Source organism: Sinohyriopsis cumingii, chromosome 1 (assembly GCF_028554795.1).
Source record: "Sinohyriopsis cumingii isolate HCF-2022 chromosome 1, ASM2855479v2, whole genome shotgun sequence".
Taxonomy (NCBI): domain Eukaryota; kingdom Metazoa; phylum Mollusca; class Bivalvia; order Unionida; family Unionidae; genus Sinohyriopsis; species Sinohyriopsis cumingii.
In genome coordinates this window covers 71,289,319-71,317,274 of record NC_142961.1, presented here as the reverse complement: position 1 = coordinate 71,317,274, position 27,956 = coordinate 71,289,319, and the positions used below count along the sequence as shown (strand labels likewise).

Below are 27,956 nucleotides of genomic sequence, written 5' to 3'. Positions count from 1 at the left end.
AAAACTTATTTGTTTTGTGGTAGTTTTTCAAAAATATCTCATTCAAGATACTTGGAGAGCTAAAAATGAGATACTTGTAGTTAAAAAGAATAAAAGATGGAAGAAATGAACTTATTGTGGATTCCTACCAATTCATTTTAGCCATTAGAGTGTTATTCCCTTTATTGTTTTTAAATGAATGCATCTTTGATTATCTTTAATTAAATTCAGTTTGAAACAGGATCTAATGGTAAGATGGTTTGGAAGTGCAGTAATTATGAAATATTTGTTCCAATTGTCAAGTAGGATCGGTGGTCTATTGGTTAGAGCATCTGCCTCTGATGCAGGAGGTCGTGGGTTCGATCCCCAGCTGAATCATACCAAAGACTTACAGAAATGGTACTAACAGCTGCCTTGCTTGGCACTCAGCATTAAGAGGCCAGTGTTAGGACTGGTCGTCCTGGTGTCAGGATAATGTGACTGGGTGGGACATCATGCTACATGTCTGTGACATGATGCCCCAATGCTAGGCATCACTATAAAAAATGCCACACTGCAGATATCATAGCAATATGACATTGTTAAAGCTACGTTAAAAATCCAAATCTCTCACACACACACACACACCCCCACAAGTAGGAGGGTTTGAAATGCAGAAATCATGAAATAGTTGTTCTAGTTGTCAAGTTGGAGGGTTTTGGGAATGCAGAACTCATGAAATATTTGTTTCAGTTGTCCAGTGATACATGGCAATGAAATGTGACAAGTGCTATGCCACGTGTACATGCTATTTCAAAAAGATTGGGACAAACTAGACAAATTTAACCAGTAAAGTTCTATTGAGACAAAGGGTCTGCATGATGACACGTCCCAAGAAAAATAACTACTGTGTGCACTTGCTTATGTATGTACTTGTGAACTGCACAGACCTAGATCTGCCATTGCATAATGTACCAGCAGATCTGGGTCTGTGCAGTTAGTTAGAAGTAATCAATAGAAGAAACAAGATATACCCTGATCTGCAGGTGCTTTGTGCTATGGCAGGTCAGGATTTTTGTTGTGTGCAGTTTGTTTTGACTTGTCAACAAGTATATTTGGCAGTATATATATACATTTTAAGCTTGTTTTAGCAGCTGCTTCTTCCACAAGGTATGTTGTAATAAATAAATGTATGCTTAGCACTGGAGATTCAAGTTTTGTCCAGAAGATAAGTGTAAGATTTTTAAGGAATGTGGCAGTTATTATGTTAGATACAGGATATCTCCTTAGCACATATGTTTTAGGGAAGATTTTTTGAGGTCATTTAGAAATCCATGTATCATGATAATCTAGCATAAAGACATGCTTTCCTGGAGAGGAGAAAATTAATGATCTTATTACTTTTATTGAATTCTTGGTCACATTCCATATATACTTGTTTATAAGTCCCATCCAACTGTAAACTGCACATACTCACATGATGCACTAGCAGATCCAGGTCTATGAAGTTGTTCAAGACAAATAAGTTGAACAAGCAACATTAGCCCTGATGTGCTGGTGCATTATGCGATGGCAGAACCAAGTCTGTGTTGTTTGCAGTTGGACTTGACTTATAAATGAGTATATATGGTGTATATAGATATTAATTCATTGGCATACCCATGCATTTCAAAATTTAAGTAGGGATTACATTATCCTGCCACATTTTGACTGCATTCATTTGTGTGTGTGTGTAATGTCATGTAGCTCAAGCTGTTGTTCGGAAAGATTCAGCTGTGACCTACATTTCATATTCTGTGCTTCCTTTCTCAGTATTCAGTATAATGAAATAGAAGAAAATGGTGAAATCTACAACCAGTTTTATTTCATATATTTTTTCTTCATTTTAGATGTGTAACCTCTGAGTGAGATCTTAAGAGTGCGATCAGAAGCATGATTATGTGACAGCTCTCTTAATTGATGACATGTAGTTTGAAACCACTATCGTCCCTCATGAGTGCTGCACAGGGGTCACAAGGATATTATAATGCAGTGGGACAGGGGTGACAGTCCGAGTATGAACTCATCAAATGGTGAGGCCAAGTCTCGACAACTGTTGATATCAGTGGAGTTGATGACCGGGATGAGGTCAAGAACTCGAAAGTTTGCCCCCATCTCCAGTCGTGTTCTTCTCAAGGCCAGCATAACATCAGTCTTGTTGTTAACGGTAGCATTTATTGTTGCATACAGCATTATTCTCGTCAGTGTTAGCAACAGGATGTCATACATGCATCGCACAGCTGATTCCTCCAGTGAAAAGTCAAAAGGCAGCAAAAAGTTGAAGTTTCATCACCGTCATTTTGAGGTGAATGGAAGGAATAGTGTGTACAAGTTTGTTAATGACACAATTGTGAAATGGACAATTGAAGAATTTGATGATGCATTCACAGAAAAACCTAAATGCCTTTCAGGAAGTAAATTTATTATAATTATAACATCATCACCTGAAAATTCAGATCGTCGTAGAGCCATAAGAAGAACATGGTGCAATCCTAGAAATTACAACTTACCCAAGTTTTCATGGCAGTGTATATTCCTAATAGGTTTTACCAATCATATACCATCGGAGATTATTATTGAAAATGAAATTAAAACCCATGGGGATATTCTTCAAGGCAGCTACTTAGATTCATATAGGAATCTCACAATAAAAGTTATGCATGGACTTAGCTGGGTCCAAAACTTTTGCCAAACTGAATATGTCTTAAAAACTGATGATGATGTTTTTGTAAATACACAAGTTTTACATCAAATGATTTCAAGGCAATCTAATATAGGAAGTAACTTGTATGTTGGTTATGTATATTCTGATCCTAAAAGACTTGCTGTGGTACGAAACACTTTGAACAAATGGTTCGTTTCAGAGGAAGTGTATCCTGATACACACTACCCACCTTATGCGAGCGGTATGGGTTATGTACTCTCCATGGATGTTGTAAGGAAAATGGTGGATGTCTGTAGATATGTACAACTTATTCCAAATGAAGATGCTTATGTGGGCATTTTAGCGGATCGCGTGGGCATTGAACCAGTAATGAGTGGCCGATTCACTGTATCCAGTTCTGGTTTACGAGTGTGTAATTATCTATACCTAATTGTCATTCATGGTGTCGTGCAGCCAAAGGAACAATATACAATGCTGAATAACACACTTGTTGCTACCAGTCAGTGTGATCTCAATGCAGGCCCCACAGAATGGTGACTAGGTAGGATCGACTATTAATTAATAACTTTTCTTTTCATAATTCTTTATTTTCCTGAGGAAAAAACAAAACACATACATAAATTTATCCTACATTCTCTCATGCATATCGTTATTAAAAAACATGCATATATTCCACATTCACACATATGTAGCATGTATTGAATTCCACATTCTCACATGCATATCATGTATTAAATTATAGGATGCAATTATTCCACATTCGTTCACATGTAGCATGTATTAATTCCACATTTTTACATGCATATCATATATTAAATTATAGCATGCAGTTATTCCACATTCTCGCACCTGTAGCATGTATTAATTCCACATTCTCACATGCATATCATGTATTAAATTATAGCATGTAATTATTCCACATTCTCTCACATGTAGCATTTATTAAATTATAGCATGCAATTATTCCACATGCACATATTCCACATTCTCACATGCATATCATATATGAAATTACATGAATATATCCCACATTCTTACATGCATATAATGTATTACATGAATATGTCGCTCATTCTCACACATGTATCATGTATTAAATAACAATAACACGTGTACCACCACTCTGATGGCCTAATGGTTAGAGCATCTACCTAGGATGCGGGAGGTTGAGGGTTCAAACCCAGCCAAGTCATACCAAAGACTTATAAAAACAACATTAGCAGCTGCATCACTTGGTGCTCAGCATTAAGAGGTTAGTGCTAGGACTGCTTGACCTGGTGTCAGGATAATGTGACTGGGTGGGACATGATGCCACATGTCTGCGGCATGATGCCCCAGTGCTAGACATCACAATAAACTGCCACATTGCAGACATTGCAGCAATATGACTGAAAAATTGTTAAAGCTATGTTAAAAATCAACATCACAAACACACACTATGTATTCAAGAACATGCATATATCCCACATTATCATACATCCGCAGGGGCCCTGAGTGGCCAAGTGGGCTAAAGCACTCACCTTTACGGATCACTACCATCTCACCTCTGTCTGTGTGAGTTTAAGTCTCGGGCTTGGCCAATGTGGGTACGTGAGAAAGCTTGCCAGTAGCTTCTCGTGGGTTGGTGGTTCTTTCTGTGGTTTTCCCTGATTCTTCCTCCACCATATATACTGGCTGCCATGTAGAGCCTATCTTGTGCTGAAAAATGGCATTAAACCCTATAACAACAATAACAACAACAATCTGCAGATGTAATATAGGATGTCTAACTGTTCAGTCAAAATGTGCAGCATTAAAATTCACAATTGATAATAAGAACATCTGAAATCATTATGACATGTCGGACTGTCAGAATGTTTGATACCATTATGGCATGTCAGACTGTCAGAATGTTTGATACCATTATGGCATGTCAGACTGTCAGAATGTTTGATACCATTATGGCATGTCAGACTGTCAGAATGTTTGATACCTAATGACATGTCAGACTGTCATTGTTTGATATCATTATGACATATCAGAATGTTTGATACCATTATGACATGTCAGGCTGTCAGAATGTGTGATACCTTACATCATGATAGACTGTTAGAATGCTTAATACCATTATGATGTCAGGCTGTCAGAATGTTTGATACCATTATGACATCAGGCCATCAGAATGTTTGATACCATTATGACATGTCAGGCTGTCAGAATGTTTGATACCATTATGACATGTCATAATTTTTTATACTATTATGACATGTCAGAGTGTCTGAATGTTTGATACCATTATGACATGTCATCATTTTTTATACCATTATAATGTCAGGCTGTCAGAATGATACTATTATGACATGTCAGGCTGTCAGAAAGTTTGATACCATTATGACGTGTCATCATTTTTTATACTGTTATGACATGCCAGGCTGTCTGAATGTTTGATACCATTATGACATGTCATAATTTTTTATACTATTATGACATGTCAGAGTGTCTGAATGCTTGATACCATTATGACATGCCAGGCTGTCTGAATGTTTGATACCATTATGATGTCAGGCGGTCAGAATGTTTGCTACCATTATGACATCATGTATTACAAGAGATAATTACACCTTTAACGATTCAGTATTATAAAAATGTGTTCTGTTGTGATGTGACAGTTTCTGATTTAAGTTATGCAAAAAATGATACTATATTATATATACTCACAAGTTTTACATACCATATACTTATAAATTTAACTCCAACTGCAAACAACATAGACCCTGGTCTGCCCTGGCACAATATGCCAGAAGATAGGAGTCTGTGTTGTTTATTCTGCTGATTACTCTAATACACTGCATACTCCAGTCACTGATGATTCCAACAAATTTTTGGGGCCTGTGTCTCTATAATTGGTAATTTTTGATTAACCGCAAAATATTGGGAAATCTTTAACACTTTGGTTTATGGTTTAAAAGCTCCAAACCTTCAACACTCATAATTTTTGTAGCAATTTATTTTTAGGTGTCCCTTTGTAGAAGGTTAGAAGTTTATACTTAAAATTAAAATGAGTTAAATAATTATTTTTTTTTGTGTTGAAAATTCACCATTTTAAACAGTAGTGATTGTAAAAGTTGTTATTATGTTAATGGTATTAAAAGCATTTTTTTTAACAAGTCCTTATTATGAAAGAAATTTTAGCAGTTTTTTCATCTAACATAATATAGATTAGGCTACCTTATAATAATCTGTCATTCACTTACAGATGTTCTTGGAATAAAGGTGCCATATGGTCATTCAGCACCATTATTTAGTTTACGAAATTAAAATTCTGTCTTTTAAGGAAAGGAATCTTTAGCATATTTAGCAAGTGGACACAAGTCAACAAACCATAATACTGAACAGTTTAAAACTATTTTTAATTTGTTTTTGAAAAGCATGAGATGACAACAATATGTGATTCATTTGAAGTAAAGTAGTTGAAAAAGTCATTTAGCACATAACACCAGATCAACCACATCTTGCAGATGAATCTGAGCCTGTGTGCTTTATTTGAGAAAATCATAGCACAAAATGTGTGTAACGACCATTACCAGTATGTACACTACCAGCAATCCAAAATGTGTGTAATGACCATTACCAGTATTTACACAACCAGCTATCCAAAATATGTGTAATGACCATTACCAGTATTTACACAACCAGCTATCCAAAATGTGTGTAATGACCATTACCAGCATGTACACTACCAGCTATCCATAATGTGTGTAACAACCATTACCAGTATTTACACAACCAGCTATCCAAAATGTGTGTAATGACCATTACCAGCATGTACACTACCAGCTATCCATAATGTGTGTAACAACCATTACCAGTATTTACACAGCCAGCTATCCAAAATGTGTGTAACAACCATTACCAGTATGTACACTACCAGCTATCCAAAATGTGTGTAATGACCATTACCAGTATGTACACTACCAGCTATCCAAAATGTGTGTAACAACCATTACCAGTATGTACACTACCAGCTATCCAAAATGTGTGTAACGACCATTACCAGTATGTACACTACCAGCTATCCAAAATGTGTAACGACCATTACCAGTATGTACACTACCAGCTATCCAAAATGTGTGTAACGACCATTACCAGTATGTACACTACCAGCTATCCAAAATGTGTGTAACGACCATTACCAGTATGTACACTACCAGCTATCCATAATGTGTGTAACGATCATTACCAGTATGTACACTACCAGCCATCCAAGCAGCCAGTCTCCAAAACATTTTCTAACAGTCCATTTGACACATCATCATGAATTTTATCCTCTCTGTCACTCCCAAAATTTTTCAGGTCAGCATCATTATATTTAGCTGCCTAATTCATTTTAAATACATCAAATGAAATGAATTTGGTACTTTTAGCTATATTTAATGATGCTGACCAGAAGAATTACTGTATTACAGATTGGATAAAAATCATATTGCTGTGTGGAACAAACAATAGTTGAGCTGTTAACTCTCTTGTCAACTTGATGAAAATGTGCATATGTTAGAGAATCTGAATACTCACAGGGTCTGTGCTAAGTACTTTTTGGGGTCAAATAGTCACCATAGAGTCTGACGTTTTACCTAACAGGCCCAAAATGCAAAAATCATTTTGGCTTGCATTGATTTTATTTTATGACATTTCCCATTCCATTTTGTTTCACTATAATGTATTAATAATCAAAGTAAAACTTTGACTTTTGTGTCTGTTTTCCCTTCGGAGAGGAAGGTGAAAATAAATAAAATGTTCACTAGTAGTTCATTTTAGTGCTATTTGATGATCACAAATATCATAAATTACATTGCTACCAACAGAAATCCTGCTGAAATAATTTTCACACCTGATCTCAGAAAATAAGTGAAAATTGGAATTTTTGTACTCCAGTTTGATGCAATATAAGCAATATAAATCAACATTTTCACAGAATTAAATATACCTGCATTTAGAAAGATATAACAAAATCCTTAATAGTAGCAATATATGGGCAAAAATGATGTTTCAAGTTAGGCTGTTGTTTAAAGCATTGCACTTCACCATTGGGAGTCTTCAGAGTTGCTTATTATTAACAAAAGTCTCAGAAACTGCAATCTGTTGACATCGACGTGCATATAAAGAGCTACATTTATGCTGTGTTTATGCATTAAAAATAATTTTTTTCTTTTCTTTTCAGAGCTCCATGTTAGGCCTTAATGGATCAAGTGTTTCTGTGAATTGGGATGCAATATATAATGGAAAAAAATCAAAGTCATCACCAATCACCAAACCTTCATTTTCACAAGTCAAAACATTCTTTTCCATGAATGCTGTTTTCATTTCCATGGAAAGTGTTACGTCTGAGAGTTGATCTTAGGTCTGAGAGTAGATGCATATTATACTGTGAATTTTCACTATTTTTCATGTCATTCTAATTTTCATAGAATTTATGGTTGCTAGAAATCTGATGTTCAGTGAACACTTAACCTGTTGTAGAAATAACAGGATCCCTTCTCCAACCCATGAATTTAAGTTTTGAAAAATGTATTTTTTTTAAATCTGCCACAAAAATTGAGATCCAGGAAGAAAAAATATTGATGGAAGTTGAGACTAGAAGCAAATGTACATATAGTGTGACCCTGTTATAACACAGTGGTTGGGCTGCATAGAACCCATCTATTTTATAGACCAAACCAGTTTTTAACCAACTAAGTCAGTTAGCTGAAGAAAATGTTGAAAATGATGCATGTACCCCCCCAAAAAATGTCTGGGGTGGGGGTGGGGTTTAATAAAAGCTGGCACAAATATACATGTTTTTGATTAAATGAAGACAAACTAGTCTGAAATACACGTTATTGACAACTTACCTTTATGTAGTACAATCCATGATCTGTTAATTACTGTACATGTATATAAAAATATCCATGAACTTGAGTATAGATCATGTTATAAAATTCATGTATCAGTCACATCACATTACAAAACACAAATAACACATGCATAGAATAATGGTAGTCCTCATTTGATCTATATCCAATTGTCTGTAAACAATTCACTACTATATTGTCACTAGTAGCATATGGCTATGGTTGTTTGCATGCTACATATACATGTACTAAAATTGACCTAGATTTTGGTCAGCTGGACACGGCCATCATCTTGCTGTGGCTTCCCAGGGGATGAGGCTGTTCATGGGGAAATAAAAATGTGAACAAATTACCCCATCTTCAATTAACTTGACAGCCAGATATATGTTGTTTCAAAAGATTGGAAATTTAATTGTGTATTATGCCTTTATTGGTAGTGATTGTAAGCATAAACTTGTTTCCTGCAAAAATGAAACTTTTGCAGCAAAATAAACATGTTCCAGTCACTTTGGAAAATGCAAGAATCCATCAGATTCCATTGCTTTTATTTAACTTTGGTGCTGACTTCCTCTGGTGAAAGGTTCTTTGTTTTTATTGAAGATTGTAGTCTACTTTCATTGATAAAGGGTGCATCTGTTATTGAAATCATGGCTAAAAGACAGCTTTGGAGGAACAAACAATGTCCATTTCTTATTGTGATGGCAACATCAAATAATTGTAAAACATTGATTTAGGCTGAATATTTTTTCATTTGCTTAGTATTTATACAGAACTATTGGTTCTTCAAAGGTAGTCGGTTTTCTTTGAAGTTGAAGCAAAACTATTTTTTCTGGGTACATTTAAAAAAAGGAATTAGCTATCATTTGGTCATTGGTAACTGTTACTGTTCCTGCCTTCAAAGGTTGGTCGATTGTAGCTAGTCCTGATAACAAGACAATTTGAGTGTATCACAGCATACAGTACTCAGGCCAGTTGTAAGCATAAGCGGATTATGATATAACAGTGCACTGTTAAGATGGTTTGTCAATATGAACTATTTGCTTATGTAACAAGGAGATAGATTCCAGTGCATTTTATATCAGGTTTGCAGCTTCCTTTCATGGTGCCTCTGAATTTGTCTGCTCCGAACACAAGATTGTATATACACATTTAAACAGCCAACAATGTTGCAAAAAAAAATATCACCAGATGATATATTTTGTCACCAATAAGGAATAAGAAATTTGCAATTTGTGCCATTGGCAAAGCCCAGCGCAATCTCTGAATAAACTTTTTATGTAAATTTTTGTACTTTTAAAAAGAAAAAACTTTTTTTGTGTACGAGGAAAATACATGTATATAAAATTTCAGAAGCCACACCACAATCATCTTATATTAGAATTCATATACGATCTCTTCCCCAAAATGATACTAAACTTTTTACACCTTAATTTTCATACTTTTAAGAAAGAATTTTGTTTTTCATGTATGAGAAAAATACATGTTTATGAAGTTTTGGGAGCCACACCATGATCAAGTTATATCCCAATTCATGTTATAATGGAGTGTGCTATAGCGAGGTCACACTAGTTTTTTCTTCTAAATACATTCTTGTATAAATGGATAGCTTCTGTTATCTCTTGTCTGTAGGTATAGTAATTAATACAATAATTGAACCATTTGCATTCAGAGTGTGTACATTCCATTAGAATTCCATCAGAAGTGTTCATAAGATAACAAAGTGTGTTCATATATATTTCAGGCATTCTTCAGTATCAGCCGTTCTAAACCTCAGATAGTAGGAGGTCCTCTTTAGGGTTGCGAAGGGTCATGAGAAGACATTTTTTTAATCATATAGGCCTGAGGGTTGTCAGGTCCTGTTTGTGGCAAATTTAGGGTTGCAGCAAAGAATAGTTGGAAGCCATGCTACTATACAATAATTTACCTGCATTCATAGATCTTATATATCAGTCAAAAAGTTTATTTTACTTATACATGTACAGTTGAATAATGTACATTTTCTACATCTCCACTGGAATTAAGTTTATCATCTGAAAGATCAACTGCCTTAGAAGCTTATGTCATGAAAGAAAAGATAATGAAATTTCAGAAAATGTGGACAATTACTGTCTGGTTTTACAATATCCTGTCAAATGACATTGAAGAAAACTTTTAATTGGGAACTGGTGGATTAGTGTTTATTGGCACATTATCACATGCAAGACTATTTAGAGCAAAATCAGCTGGAGGAGTGCCTTGCCTAAAGAAACACATAGGCAGCCAACTTGGGTTGGTCTGAGCAGATTTGAACTTGCATCCTGCTAATTGCGAGCCAACCACTTAGCCACTATGGCTCCAAATGGTCACAAATTAGAGTCAAGAAAAAATGTGGAGCCACTTATTTTCAACTATGGCTAGATGTTAAAGCCAGTTGTTATTTTTTCCCTGCACTGAGAAATATCCTTAATACTCTAAAGAGATCCCATCTTACATAACTTCATTTTCTGGTATTGACTCACGCTTTTCAAATTATTATGTTCCATGGTTTTAGGTGCCTGTCATAATGTCAATTGATTCAGAGATTAAAGGTCACTCTAACTGAAAGAAAACATTATTTCTGCACAGTAACATTATTTCTAAATTACAGATCCAGTCCAGTCTTTTAGGATGGCTTGCACTTGTGGTAAGGAAGAAAATAAATTGGTTTCTGAACAGAATTGTTAATGTTTAATGTAGTATTACCTGAATCCTCAAGTTTTTCTGTATCAGCAACACTAATAATTGTCATATTAAAAGTTTCATACATGTATAGAGGCCCAGAGAAGCCGAGTGGTTTAAAGCGCTCTCCGTTACGGATCACTGCCATCTCACCTCTGTCTGCATGGGTTCGAGTCTCGGATTTGGCTAATGTGGGTATGTGAAAAAGCTTGCCAGTAGCTTCTCGTAGGTCGGTGGTTCTTTCTGGGGTTTTCCCAGGTTCTTCCTCCACCATTAATACTGGCCGCCATGTATAGCCTATCATGTGCTGAAAAATGGCATTAAACCCTACAACAACAACATCATACATGTATAGACAGACATGTATCTTAGGTTTCATTTCATTTTCTTCTTTGGTAATGGGATTAAATGTGTTTATGTCTTAGATTAATATTGTCATCACTGTAGTGAGAAAAAGTGTTTCTGAAATAATCGTTAGTTGTGTTGCACTTTTAGCTCTCCATCATATGTCATCATTAATACTGTATATAAGTTTGCTTGAAAAGAGTGTTGGTTTTAGGCATGTGCAATACATCCCTTTTTATACATTAAATCTAATGAGGTCTTATAGGCCTGGAAATCATAATGATCCTTGGACTAATTAGTCACTAGTCTCCAGTTAATTAAAAGCAACTTTTGAAAAGCAAATTCATTTTTGATTGGCTTACACAATATCAGGCACAAACTGGGGCTAAAAAGATGTAAGATGTTCAGACCATTTTCTTCATGAGTCGGTTTTTGTCATAAACAAATTTGGACTGTCTGCATGTATTGTCATCAGTTATTTTCGGTAAATTTAGTACATGATATTTTTGGCATCCCATTTTTGTTCTGAAAAGGAATTGAAGTTGTGCAATGTAAACCATAACCAATTATGATTGGCTGAAAGAGTCATAGGAATATGGAATAGTGGCAAGTTATACTTGGCTACATATTTTCTATACATATTTGTTTCTTATCCAGCCAAAGTGTTTTATTTTTGTTTTATTGAGTGTGCCTTAATGGAAAATCTACACAATGATCACCTTGGAATCCATGTACCTGTCAATCCATCCATCCATCCATCCACATCCTAGATTAGTCTGAGTGTTGAACTTTTTTACATTCCTATTATTTCAATACAATTTTATACCACCCTCTTCAGATTTGGAATACAGGTCAGGGGCACGTTCAAAATGCAGGCAGCTATGGTCAGCTTTTTTTTTACTTAAAAGCCTGATCTTGAGGTAGAATGGAGTTAATATATGTGTAGCAATGAAAGTGATAGTAAATTTGGTTATTTGGATGGATTGGCCTTTAAGCTGCATTCCTTCCGAAATCTCTTTGTAACTTATATTTTACACATAGTCTTTGCAGTGCCAGACTAAAAGTTTAGTCCTACCACCAAATCCACCAAGATGTCCATTTTGGTATCAGTAGATTTGAAGAAACTCTTGTGCCATGGTTTTCAAATAGTATTATGAACACTCCGTGATGTTGTCATTGTCATTGACAAAGAGGCTTGCCTTCCCTAGACATGTAATTTGTTGAGCTAATTTTTTGAGTTATGATCGGCTCTGTTACATTGCAGTAATTGTACTGTTTTGAATGGGTCTATTTACACTGCTTCTGTAATTGTCTCGAGTTTTGATTGGGTCTGTTACACTGCAGTAATTGTCTCGAGTTATGATTGGGTCTGTTACACTGCAGCAATTGTGTCTAGTCTGTTGCACTGCAAAAGAGAGAAAAGCTTGTAGGTGTGGTACAGATGTTAGTAGGATTTGAACAGGGAGAGCATGTGCTCTCTAACCTTTGCTATGCCAAACCCGTTATGGGTAGGCCTTGTACTATTGCATGGACCACCATGACCTTGTCACCAGTGGTCAACATCATCATGTGAGTACATGATGAAGAATGTACTGGTTAATGCACTACCATATTTAAATACCGAATCTTCTGCCCCAACATATTATTCCCCCATTTGGATCCACCCTTTTTTCTTGACTACAGTGCACCATTGTTTAAAGTATTTTTTCATGACTATTCTTTTGAAGGAATGCAGTAGTTAAACTAGTGTCAATGGCATCCCTAAATGGTGATTGTTTGCAGAAGACAATCTTACATGTCTTTTGCACTTGTAAGATGGAAATATTTTTCACTTCTAATTTGTAAGAGTTGAAATGATTTATACTTCTAATTTGTAAAAGTTGAAATGGTTTATACTTCTTATTTGTAAAAGTTGAAATGGTTTATACTTTTAAAGATGAGGATACCTCTATATTAGTGTAGTTTGATGGCATCTGTAATTTAAATATGATATAATTTTGACTCGAAGTAGTAGTAGTAAAAGATGTACTGTTTTATTTAATGTACTGATAAAATAGATACTGTTTTATATACTGTACTGATAAAAGATATACTGTTTTTAACACTTACCTTCTGTACTCATTTTTAAGTCAGGTCCAACAACATAGCCCCTGATTTGTCATTGCATAGTGTGCCAGCAGGTGAGGTGATGTTTGTGGTACTGATTACTTATCACAAACTGCTTACACCCAGATCTGCCTGCACCTTTATTGTCTTTAGATTGGGGTCTATGCAGTTTGGAGTTTGATCCATCTTGTATATAAGTATGTATGGTTCTGGTAGCTTTTACTGCATTTATTTTCCAGTCTGCTGTGGTTCTCAACATAGCCACAAGTTTGGCATCCATTTGGTTGTCTGTGGTAAATCCATCCATCTGTCCACCTATTAGATTAACTTAAATGTTATGTAGTTTTCTTCCAAAATAAAAATGGAGCTCAACATAAAAGGGGTCTCATGTGAAAAGTTAAATCTGGATCATATGATTAATAGAATTGTTTTTAGTGTATTTCTTAGAATCGTTAACAGTACAACAGCTGAAACACGTGCTCTTAGTTGGTCCTATTACTTCAAAGTAGCATGCAGTCATGCATATCACTATAGAAATAATCCAGATGGTATTAGAACCATCAGTATCTTTGGTTTTATTTAATTTTGTTTGCATTAGGTTTGTCAGACAATTCTAGTAATTGATCACAGACAACTACAGGTTCAGTTATATTTTGCAGTTTTATCACTAACTTTTTAAAATATTAAGAAACCTCAAAACTAATTTGAAAAGTTAAACTTATAAATTGGAGCTGCCACCTTGGAAAATTGTTTTCATTCTCAGTGGAAATGGGTATTAGTGGAATTAAATATGAAGCTACCTAAATGGTCAGAGAGTTTAGTAAATTCTGGTTCACTACACAAAAAGTACTGGACATTTTTTAAATTTTATTAACTTATTTATTTATTTATATTGTCTGAGTTCTTAATACAGGTAAATCTGAACTGGTTGTAAGAAACCTTGTATGTGTTCTCCTTAGATTAGGTCTGTTGATTCCCTCTGAACTTTTTTTCCCTTCCCCATTCAGAGCTGATCAGTGATTTATATATAATTATGGTAAAGATTTTGCTTTCTTTGTCACCCTTACAGTACAAGGAACAAAAGGAAAGAATATTGTCAACACATCATATTGTTTGGGTGGAATTCATTTGTTAGGTTGTCTCCCTTGTCAAATGGGAGTAATGATATCCATCCAACCCCATACAAATACATGTTTTTGTTCATATAGATTGATAATGATGATAATTAATGAAGTAAATTGTAAGAGAAATACAGCTACATACATGTATATCATTAGAGGATACTATGTTTGTATAGTTGTTTTTGTCCTTTTTGGAAATTATTTGTTAATGTATTTTTGCTTTTTGTTTAAATGCAGTGTACTGTATTTGCCCATAAAGAAGTTTCCACTTGTAAAAATCCTGCAGATGTCTAAAGTAAATGACAAGTTTTGAACAGGCTTTGGAAATGTTGAGATTTGATAGATTTAGATGAGTAATATGCAGGAGGGATTGGAATTTGAAATGGTTGATTCTTTTGAAAGAAAAATATAAATATGTGCAAGTATTAAAATATGTGGACAAATGGTTATAGTTTGTACATGTTGGCTGCTGTAGGGCCAGTTATCAATTGACCTTTTGAAATTTAAGATATGTACTTTTCACCGCCTTCTCCAAACAGCTTATTAAAGATAGCATAATAATGTATGCATATTTTCTAAAAATACAATCATTTGTTAAAATAAAATGGAAAATAAATGTTTGAAACTCACTGCCAGGGCCTGGAACAGCCATTCAAAGATTTAGTTTACAATAAAACTCTAGAAAAAAATTGAGAAATGGAAACTTTCTTATAGTCACTTACGGTACATAATAGTACCGGTGCATATGTACGTTTTATGTTGATACTTATTGTACTATTAAAGAAGCATACAAAATTTAATTGTTCTGAGAAGCATGGAATGTACTTTTTATTCCAGAAAATTGTTTTTGTAGAGAGTACTTTATACATATGAAAGTTAAAAATCATTGTGATAACCATGTATAGCAAGAGTAGATTTTTTGTGATTTAATGTTTACTTACTAGAAGAAGGTCATGGTGCATCAGTCATGCTTGCATGACAAAATGTGACCTTTAAGACATTCCGTGAAATCCACAACTTCAGTTATGTAAAAAAATAAACAGTTTTTTTATATAGTGATACCTGTATATTTCAGAATAATGTCCAGTACTGAAATTCCATGTCCAAAAGAAGGTAGGATCAAGAATGGTGTAGCTGCATCAGAATCTTAGAGTGTCACAGACTCAATGCATTACATATATTTTACAGTGCTATTGTTAAGTGAACTCATGGTTTAACCCAGTGTCAGTCATGCATTTCCTGTCCATCATCAATTGTATCTTACCACTCTGGATTTCAGATTCCTAATCCAGTTTTCAACAAACTTGGAATGTAGGCTTATATCATCAGATGTTTTACATGTTCAATAATGAGTGAGATCAACCCATAATAAAAGAGGAGATATTGTATTTCATTGACTGACCTTGTTACCACTCTGGAGGCCATATTTCTGGTCTGATTTTAAGCTAACACAGGAATATGTACTTGTATCGTTAGGTTCTCAGACAGTGGAATATGTACTTACATCATTAGGTTATGAGACAAGTTTCATAATTAACAAGATATATGCATATTAACAAAGCTATCTTGCTTGTGATAATTGACCTTGATACCACTCTGGAGGCTGTATTTCTGATCTCATTTTGCTCAGACTTGGAACATATACTTATATCATTAAGCTCTTGGATAAGTTTGATAATGATTGAGATAACAAGCATCTTATTGTGATAATAATTGAGATGCAAGCATTATTGAGGTGATCTTGTATCTGATTGGCTGAGTTTGTCATCACTGGAAGCTGTATCTTTTTTATCTGAAATTTTTCAAACTTGTTATATGAACTGTCTCAGAATCTTAGAGTAGCCCGGTGTTAGTCATGCTTTTTCTGTCCATCGGTATGAATATCAAGATTTTGTATGGTTTCAGATATGTGTAGGATCTATATACAATAATAAAGTGATCATAGATGTGATTAGATGAGCTTGTTACCACTCTAGAACTATGTCTGAGCCAATTTTAATCAGGTGGACTACACGAGGCCCAATTTGATGTTTTTTTCCTTCTGTTGTTGTCTCACCTGTAGCGCAAAGGTTAGACATAGGCATCACTTTTCTGGCACCATTTTGGTATAGTTGTAAAATAAACTTTTGTATTTAGCGCAGTCTCTCTGATACTATTGTATGTGCAGTCATGAAACTTGATTGGTATATTTATCTTTGAGGATACTATTCACCATGCAGAAAAATTAAGTAGCAGTGACCTACTTTTCACACTCCAGTGATTAGATTATGATTTTATTTAGCTCAGTTCTCACACTGTTGTATGTAGTCATGAAACAATTGATCTATTCTTTTTTATGAGTACTAGCCACCACAGCCAAAAGTAGGTCACAGTGACCTACTTTTTGTGAATTATTAATTATGTTGTTGTTGTTGTTGTAGGGTTTAACGCCATTTTTCGGCACACGATAGGATATACATGGCGGCCAGTATTAGTGGTGGAGGAAGAATGGATCTCTGCCATCTCACCTCTGTCTCTGTGGGTTCAAGGCTTGGATTCAGCCAATGTTGGTATGTGAGAAAGCTTGCCCGTAGCTTCTTGTGGGTTGGTGGTTCTTTCTGGGGTTTTCCCTGGGTTCTAAAAAGTTTTTGCATTTGGTTCAGTTTGTTGGACAGTGATGTATGTACTGACATTAAAGCTGATGGATATATTCATATTGAAAGGTACAATTCACTACAGGCAAAAACAGATCCCTGTGACATAATTTTCTTGCTGTAGCAACATTGCAAAGAGTTTGGATTATGCATGTGGCAAAATACTATAACACAATTTCTCATAATAACTTTTTTCATCAAATCAATAGTACTTACTTTAAGAAAATGTTATTTAATAATTGTTGCAGTGCAGCTTCCCTAATGCAGCCAGCTAGAAGTTGAAAAGTTTACGATATTAAGGGTTGATGGTGGCAGGTGCGAGGAGAATATGTGAGTGGAAATCTAGAAGTTGGCTGGAAAAAACTTGTCCTTATATGTGCAGAGTATTCTGCAATTAAAATGAACAAATTTACTTACCCGGTACATTATCTGTCCAAGTTTTATCATTATATTTTAGTTTTTGTTGTTTTGTATTAATAATATTATATAGATATACTCTGAATATTATATGCTTTTGAAAAATATTACACAGAAATTTACTAGACAATATCTGTGAAGATCTGTTTGTATTTATATTCTTACCTTAATGTTCATTTTTGTCTCAGAAATTTGTGGTGGACCGTACACAAATGAATGGTCAGTGTCTGAAATTTACTGATCTGAGTGAAAGTATTTTAGACTCTTGTACTCATTGTTGCTGTGGTAAATTCATATGAAACTGTTACATTTCATTTCCTATAGTCAACAATAAAATGCTTGACTCCTTTATTACAGTTTTTATAATAATTCAATATTCAAGAAGAAAGCACCATACACCTTCAAGAAATTTATAATATTTCATTATTTTCATAGCTTCTGCCTTGATGTTTGGTTGAAGTTTGATATAGTGATCACTTTGTTGGTGTTCAGCTGTACTATTTCGTCAACAATCTGATGAACCTCAATACTAAAGTTTCTAACTTGGCTAAATAAAAGGTGGCGGCAACAAAAAAGGACTCTTGTGGAAGGTAATGAAACCCTATTGTATTAGGTAATGAAACTATCATGTTAGGTAATGAAACTATCACAGGTAATGAAACTATCACATGTTAGGTAATGAAACTATCACATGTTAGGTAATTAAACTATCACATGTTAGGTAATTAAACTGTCACATGTTAGGTAATTAAACTATCACATGTTAGGTAATTAAACTATCGTGTGTTAGGTAATGAAAATTCACATGTGTTAGGTAATGTAACCCTGTTGTGTTAGGTAATGAAACTCTCATGTGTAAGGTAATGAGACTCTCATAAGTTACGTAGTGAAACTCACATAAAAATGAAAACGTGTGTTATGTCATTAAATTCATTTGTGTTTGGTAATGAAGCTCTCGTGTGTTAGGTAATGAAACTTTCATGTTAGATAATGAAAACTCTCATGTTGCGTAATGAAAATCTCTTACATTAGGTAAACAAAACTTGTGTTAGGTAATGAAAACTCTTGTGTTAGGTAATGAAACACTCTTGTGTTAAGTAATTAAACTCTCATGTTAGGTAATGAAATGTATGTGCTAGGTAATGAAACTCATGTCAGGTAAACAAAACACTTGTGTTAGGAAAAAAACTCTTAGGTAATGAAAATTCATTTGTTAAAAGAATCTCGTGTTTGGTAATGAAACTCGTGTATTAGATATTGAAATGCATGTGTTAGGTAAATAATTCATGTGTTTGGTAATAAAACTCGTGTGTTAATGAAACTCATCTGTTAGCTCATGTGTTAGGTAATGAAAACTTTCATGTGTTAGGTAATGAAACTCATGTTAGGTAATGAAGCTATCACGTGTGAGGTAATTAAACACTCTTGTGTTAAATAATGAAACATGTTTGGTAATGAAACTCTCATGTTAGATAATGAAGACTCGTCTTAGGTAATGAAACTTGCATGTGTTAGGTAATGAAATTCTTGTGTTAGGTTATGAAACTCTTGTGTTAATGAAACTCGTGTTTGATAATGAAAACTTTCATGTGTTTAGGTAATGGAATTTTATTCACAGCATTAAAATCATTAAGATCATGTGTTAGGTAACTTTCTTGTGTTGGGTAATGAAACTCATTTCATTATGTTAGAATACTCAAGATCTTGTGTTAGGTTAGAATCCTTGAGATATAATTTGATAACTATATACATTTTTGCCTTGCCTATGACTTGTGTTATAAAATGCAACACATAGCAGTGACAGTGTCTGTCATCAATTCTTGGTTAAAATTTTCATGCGGGGATTATTGTCAAACTTTGCCCACAAATGCATCGGGGGGGGGGGGGGTCAGGGAGAAATATTCCTTGAGACTAACAGCCAAGGAGATTGGAGTCTAAGATCACAGGTGCAGTTGTTTAAATTTAGGTGGGTGGTAAATGGTTTACATTTTTACCTGGTAGTACTACCTTATTGCCATGCGTGGATTGAATTAGACAAAGTTGTGATGTTATGACATTTACAATGGGATATAATGTATGTACTTGCGACTTGCGTATAAGCTGAATAATTTAGGAAAAAATAAAGACCTGGAAAAAGAGAGTCGGCCTGTTCACAGGAAAATGTCTAAACTTGATAGTTTTTAAGTCTTTTTGTTGACTACTGTAAAAGGCTGTAAATCTTGGGACACAAAAAAAATAATTTTTTCTGTGTCCTAAAATATATGCATGAATTTTTTTTCTTCTTTCAGTGACCCGACACTTATTAAACAGTTATCAAGTACTATGATTTATTTTGTTATTATTTTGCATGTGCATATTTTCTGATTTTTCCAACATGAAAATAAAAAAAGGTAAATGCAGACTTCATAATTTGTTGGCCAGTTGAGTTTACCCGGGAGTCCAGGCTGAACTATAATGTACAGTACTGACACAATGCAAATTGTGCATAGTGTCACTTAAGTCCTTATTTATTCCCAAACATATTAGATGAAGATTTGCTTTATTTATTGTTTCAACCAAATTGCATTCTTCTAGATAACATTTCAGTCAGTTCTTAATAGCTTTTTCATTTACGTTGACTCATGCGCTCATAAGTTACTCATTTTCAATGATATAAGTGATCCTACAAACTGAGGTAATAATTTTGAAAAGGTACACACGTTTAATTGTACAGTGCACTTAAGCAGCATAACTTACATGTTCATGAAGTGTGGTAGAAATAAAGGCTAAAATTCTCATAGATCAACTAAGATTATCATCAATCTATGTTTTGTGTTTTGGCTGAACAAAATCACAACTTTCCACACAATTTAAAGATTGATGTTTCGGCATTTCCTTTGTTGGTGGATTAGTCATTTGCTTTCCGACAGCAATACAGGCCAGTTAATCATTAAAACCCTGAAACTGGCTTGTGTTAAGAGGGAATTTTGACTGGCAACTATGCCAGTACATTGATGTGTAATTCCATAATATTAGCACGATTACCATAGTTTTGTAAAACAGGGTGTAAGGTATACCTGTCAACTTTTCAAAAGCCAAGTAGGGAGACTAAATAAAAAAATAGATTTGGACCTAAAATCGGGATGCTTTTTACGGCATTTTATAACCTTGTTTTCACTAAATATTGATCGATCTCTTGGGTGAAATTCACAATATGGGCATAATTCGCCTAGCACACGTGGTTTCTCCCTGCAATGCACCTTATTTTCCCCCAGTACTTGCCAACTACACAATAGCTAAAGGTTAGTCTTAAATAAACAAGCAAGAAAGCCAGTACGACTGATTAAAAGTTAATCCTTATCGATGTAACTATTTTGTGAAAATGACTGGCCCTCCATCATGATTCAAAGAAACAATGTTCTACACTACCGTGTGTTATGCAAGCACCAGCAGTTGATTGGCAAATAAAGGATTACCAATTTTGCTGAACTAAATGTACCTAAATAGGCAGCCTCACGGTAGCATACATGTGGTAACTATTTTCCCTCGTATATCTGACCTTATTCTCTTATTGTCAATTCATAAGGTATTTAGTATTGTTTACTATAAAACATGTGTATTCTGAATTAGTTTTTTTAGGACACATGCTGCATGGTATGTATTTTCATTCCTTTTAATTTAATGATGGTAATTAAGGTTCATATATTTGGTATATATGGTGTAAAAATGCCAGGTACTCAGTCGTATAAGTTTCTTTGGTGGGAATGGAGCTACGTTATATGGAGCTATAGCATTCATGGGAATCATTCTTGGGATTGAAATTAATTGCCGACAATTTTATTGTTGTGGTTTATTTTTTGTTCTGGTTTATTTTCTGATTTGTGTATTGTTGTAGATGAACAAAAAAATCATAAATTTATGTGAGTGACGTGAAGAAGAGAATTCTTTCTAGTAAGGTAATTATTTCGTCATGACAATATTTACAGGTGATACAACAGAACATGGCTTTCATGGATTGCATACGATATATCTATTTATGTAGGACTTTTCTTTTTTAGGAGAATTGAAAATTGAAGATGTAATAATCAGGAGTTCTCTGCAAAAATCGGGAGATATTATAAAATCGGCAGGTAGGCATGGAGTGACCCCAAAATTTGGAAGATTTTTATTTTTCTCATTGGGTAAGAGGTGATGGGAGTGGTGTAAGGTCGCTTACATCAAAGCAAAGTACAACTCAACTTTTACAGTATTAGCATAATTTAAGAAGGATTATTTCTGAAACTTCATTATTGTATTTTGGAGATATCATTGAAGTTTAGTGCAGTGGTGCCCATGAATCGACTACAAGGGATGTACTTCATTCAGTGGAATGTACTTCATTCAGCGCGAATTCAAACCTATAATGTACATGCGGTGGCACCATTATGTAAATTTGTTCAGTAGCCTAACTGCGAGCGTTGAATCAAACCGTATTGTTGTTCATTGTGTTGTCATACAAGGATCAGTTTTTAATGAGTTACGTATTTACAATTTCAAGTCAAAATAAAAACGTAATTACTGGTGTACTTATATAAAATCTCCAATGTAATAATGCATGAACAAACAATAATTGAATCAAAAAGGAGAGGTAGTGTTACAGCAAATCACAATTGCTCAGTTGTCATCGTTCGATCAAATTATACACAAATCTAAATTAGGCAGAAAGAATAAGAAAACAGATGATTAAATAAATTCCTTTCAAACAAGTTTATACCATTTCTTTTTAATAATCATGCCTGCCAAGCCTGAGATAGGTATACGTGTACTTTTTGTTAATATAAGTTTGCCTAAATAAATGCATTTAGAACTCACCGCATGCATCTTGTGATGTCTAGGAGTTGTGGGTTGGCTAATATGTGGGTCATGCACTTTTTAATGTTTATACCTGTTCAGTTTGGGGGGGTTCAGCTTATGCACGAACGGGTTTATATGCGAGTATATATGGTAAATATCACTACTGATTTGAAAGTCAAAGGCCACGGTACAGTAGCTGGTTTCTTTTATAATTTGGGTGAGAACAAATTTTAAAGGATGTGTTGATGGATATGCATTAGTTTTTAACCAGATTCAGCATTGTAAATGGCATAATCCTAGTAATGAGGAATCCGGGGAAAGGAAATGTCAAGGACACAGGGTAAATTGTTGTTCAGAGCTGTATGAAGGATTTATAGCACAGATCAACAATAACATGATATAAATGTATTATGCACATCACATGATACATACAAGTAAAATAGCAAAGAATGACAGCATCCAAGAATATTATTCAAATGGAATTCAGCATACAAAATATAATTATATTTGTGAAAGGTTGAATCAAAGTCAGTTTTATGACTAAATTACAGACATTCAGTTTAGCATGCTGAAATTCCATTTTACATTACAGACTTACAGTTTTAACAATTAGGAAACTTTTTAAATAAAAAATGTACAATTTAAGGTAAATAACAAAAATATTTTTAAAATTTCCAGATTCTATTAATTTAAGAAAATTGGAAACTTAACAGTAGTTAATGCTTGATTTCTCATGCCAATTTTCCAGTTTGCTACACAAATTAATATGCAGTAGGATTGAAAGTTTTGACTTTGCTTTTTACCATAAACAGTTAACTAATGTTTGCATTAAGATTTTGGTAAAATAACTTTAAATAATAGGAATCATTTTTTTTAAAAAGATGTACATTTTGTGTTTCCTTTTCACATGCAGATTTCTAATTTTAAGCAACAAATTATGTGCAAAAAAAGTAAATTTTTTCTCCAAATCAGATATTTTATTATTAAATTAGGTTTTAAAAAAAATTATTTCAAAAGTTTTTCTTTTCTAGAATATAGGAGAAGGAGAGGAACGATGATAACCATTTGAAACATTGCTATTTTGCACAAAAAGTTTTCAAAATCTGTATACACTGTATAGTGTTATGAAAGGTCACAATAATTTAAATATTTCCGTTCACAATAATAATGATCAATAATTCAAGCAAATTAGGCTTAGTAATTTTGAATTAAAGGATTCTTTCAGAAATGTATTATAGAAAAAAGGAAATAAGCTTTATGCAAGCCTACCACCAAACACTAGAACAGTCTTTGCCGCCATGCTAAGTGAAGACATGGCAGGCCAGTATTCAGCCACCACGATAAAACATCGGTTCCATCAGTCCTTAGCAAAAAGGGTATGATCCCTCCTATAATACCTGGAAGAGCAAACCCCGCCTTTACAACAAAGCTTTTTGAGAATGTTGGATATTTTCTGCAGTATCTTATCGAGCTACCCCCATGCTCCAAGCATTAGGCCATGACATGGAACCAGAGGCAGTCCGGGTGTTGCTCCAAGTTTGACCATTAAGCCGATGGTGTTTCCGACCACTAAAACTATACAATTGTGGATAAAAATATGTATGTAGTTAACAACCTAGGTTGAGCCCTAATAAAATAAAAAATAACAGTCAAACTTAAAGGCAATGAAGTAGCCAGCACCGATGATGCTGACGTCTGGAGATGCTATTAGAACAATCGGTTTCACCCATAAAGAAGGGAATACTCCACATACGGAAGGATATAAACCATAAACATTGTATAGTTGAGATGTAAATCTGAAAGGGCGTAAAAGATTCAACCATATCATCTGCCATATTAGATGCCTGTGGTGATCAATATTATATTCCATCGAACTTTGAACTCTTAACTGAACACCTGCTGTTTTGACAGTCTGGCCTAGCACATAGGCTAAACTTAGAGCTGATGTTTAATGACTATGTACATGTGCTAATTACCATCAGCCCAATGGCTTCCTACTTTATTACAGGTATTTCCCTTGAATATGATGTCATTAACTACCTTGAGATAGCTAGAATGGTAAAAACCAATATATACTTAGGCTACCCATCCTTTTACACCAGTGTTCTCAGGCACCAAACGAAGGCCAAAATCTTAAAATCCATCGTTAGATTATTTAAGGGCATAAGCCCATACTGCCTCATTGATCGCATTCCAGAGGTTTTTTACAGTCTGTACATTAGCAAGTTTGACCGCAACAGGAAGGAATTATTTGTTTAGCAAATCCAAATTTTTAAAAATTTTCACATGTCATATAATGTTATAAAATGTGAAGATTTCTAATGGAAAAACGTATACTGACAATGAACTCTTGATAAGCAAGTGTGTTGTTTATAACTTACAATCATGGACAAACTTTAGCTATCTAACATGTTGTTTACAACTTACAATTATGGACAAAAGAAAAGCACACAATATAAACTAAATTTAGATAACAATTGTTGCATGTTGGAATCAATTACAGTCCGTGTGACTATTGGAAAGGTTTCAGCATCATTAATGAACTGGCCATCAGGACCAGGATTACATCTGACAGTGGCTAAAAAGGCTGGCACTGTGGCAAATATACCTGCCCACACCACACGATATATCAATACCCTTCTGAGGCGCTGAAACACCTAACGAGGTGCTCCTCCTTTTTACCTCATGAGACTCATCGTTGGTTAGCAGTGAGTCACCTAAGTAAGCTATATCTGTTGCTGATACTACTGGTGGGTACAATGACGTAGGGTCTCTAGACTCTAAGACAGCTGCATCCGTTGCCAACACTTTAACCCGTACTTACAGATATGGTCCCCTTGCCTTGACAAAACTGCTTTTGGTGAACTTGGGTCACGAGTTTATATGCAATGTTACCAGGCTTTTGACCTCTCTTACAGTTTGGATTTGCAGGTTCTCCATTTATATGGCTCAAGGCTTGGTCCAATGGTTTACTCATGTGCTCGCTGTAAGACTGTTTGGTTACCAGTACGCCGTCTAACTTGCTGCATCATGGTGCACAGATTCTGTATGCAGTACGGCGTGTTTTACTTGTCATTTCTATGTTATTAAGTCTAAAATGGTGGAACAACCAGGCTTATTGGTGATCACTCTAATAAAACCGTCTATTCTGAAATGATAACGATGAACCCTTGGTGCCTCAAGCTCATCTTGCCAGGCCTTAATTGTTAAAGGACAAAAAACCCATTCAACAATATTAGGATCAACAAAAATGCACGACTGATCTCATCTGCTTGGCCGATGTTTATAATTTTTCATCTGGTATATTTCTTCAGGGATGGACAGACCTATGTTTATTATCTAACTGGTCATACAGCATGCAAGCGATATCATCATTCAAAACCCAGCTCCTCTGCAATGCCACCACTAAAGGGCGCTCTTCGCCTTTGCACTGACCCTCCTGATAGGTGGTTGTAGAACTCATGGTCATCCCTAGTGATACTCAAACTCCACAGCTTTAAATGCAGTATGTTAGACCCAAACCAACAATTTTTAATCAGCATGGTCCAGGTTATGGAGTTCATCTTCTGTGCCATGGCGCTCCTCTCCTTGGAGATCCATACTAGTCATTTGTGAAGCTGTACAGTCCAAGCTATTGGCTTTCTTTCCAGCAGTGTGGCAACCTTCTCCTGTCCTTGGTGCAAATACGAATCAGCTGTTTGTGGAGCAGTACAATCCAGGTTATTTGCATCCACTCCCTGAAAACTCTAACCTTAAAGACCCATTTAGCACTATATGGAGTGGTACTGTCCCGGTTATTAGTCCCCTCTCGTTGAAACCCAACTGCATCTTGGAACACAGACTCGCAGGTCTTTTTGCCCATGTGACAGCATACTTATTCCGACCGATGCAATCCATTTTATTTATGTCCAAAAATGAGAAGCTTATATTTTGCACTATGTATACTTATAGTTGTTCTCCAGTGCTGCATATGGTGATCACAGTATATCTAAACCTTACACTTTTCATCAGCTCTTCATCAACCATGACATACTTTATCATGTTATTGTTAACGTTATAACATCAGGTATGTTGTTAGATCTGTACTTTTATGTCCAACAATAGACTGTCCATGTCCGTGTATAGCAAGCACATGGATGGTCCAGACCTTGTCTGTAGTACATCATAGTATATTTTTGACATGTTTGGCCAGCTCTAGGCCTACCATGTCTGTTTACATGAGTGGGTTTATCTGTGAGAAGGTATCAGGTTTTCTCCTTCAAACATGTGACTGCTCTTGTACACTGATTCGGCTATTAACCTTTTAAGTACGTTTAATCACCCTTTGGTGTCAGTAGACACTTTGATAAGTTCCAATTGTTTTACCAAAATATAGCTTGTTCATTAGTATTCAGAAAGTATTGTTAAATGCCAATGAGCATTATTTTCATTCTGTTTCTCACACATAGCTGGATCATTTTATGGTGCATCACATGGTTCTAGGTTGGGGACCAGTTTGGATGTTCTGATATACTTTTTACTTAATGTTTTGAGTAAGTTCTTCTGGCACTCACCCATTAACCTTTGGGGTACTTGCATCTGCTCTGGATCCAACAGATAGTCATTGAATTTGTAATGGAGCTCTGGCGGACACTATATGTCCACCTCGACTTGGTACCCGGTTTCACCATCTGTGGTCGCAGTTACCCATGGTTCGGTGTCCAGATCTTCTTTTGGGAGTCACTTAAAGTATCCTACTGGCAAATTTTGGGTTGTGACCATACATGTTGCTTATATCTATGCACTTGATGAGGGTCTGCTCCTATTTATGACTTATACACTGGACATTCTAGGTTGTTGGCTTTGGCATATTGGTGGCTAACCATCAAGACTTTTTGTTTGGATGCAGCTGGTCTTCATCAATGCATCTTGGGTAAGACCCTGGGAACCATAGTAGTGGTCTAGGTATAGTCTATAGACCGTCAAATTTCTCTTGAATGCCATCTGCATATCGGTTAACAGCAGCATGTCTGCTCTATGGAAGACATCATGATAATTGTCTAGGGTGGTGCGTGTGACTGCAGCCCACATTCTGTGACAGCTCATACTCCACTTCGGCTATGCTGGTTCTTCTAAGTGAGCTGTAAACACTATTATTGGAGGTAGGCAGGTTTCTTTGAATTTGTTGGTAATATCCATGCATTCATAGTGGTACACTCCTTTCTGCTTTAAGGGCTTCCAGGGTGGGTCTTTAGTAGTATACTGGTTTATTATTTCAAAGTTGTCTTTACCCAGCGCCACCAGAGCACTTGGTATG

General features: G+C 35.1%; 1 protein-coding gene across 3 annotated transcripts in view; it reads left to right on the top strand.

The window, feature by feature from the left end:
* Positions 1-20,171, top strand: part of LOC149807093 (beta-1,3-galactosyltransferase 5-like) — a 42,062-nt gene extending 21,891 nt beyond the window's left edge. For 2 of the 3 annotated variants that reach the window (XM_089961857.1, XM_089961848.1), the window contains 2 exons: positions 1,848-3,203; positions 7,860-20,171. In XM_089961857.1, coding sequence (XP_089817983.1) covers positions 1,985-3,199 — 1,215 coding nt within the window. In that variant the 5' untranslated portion in view covers positions 1,848-1,984 and the 3' untranslated portion in view covers positions 3,200-3,203; positions 7,860-20,171. The remainder of the gene's footprint in view (positions 1-1,847; positions 3,204-7,859) is intronic. The other variant, XR_016421780.1, reaches the window with a different exon arrangement.
* The last annotated feature ends 7,785 nt before the right edge of the window (positions 20,172-27,956 follow it).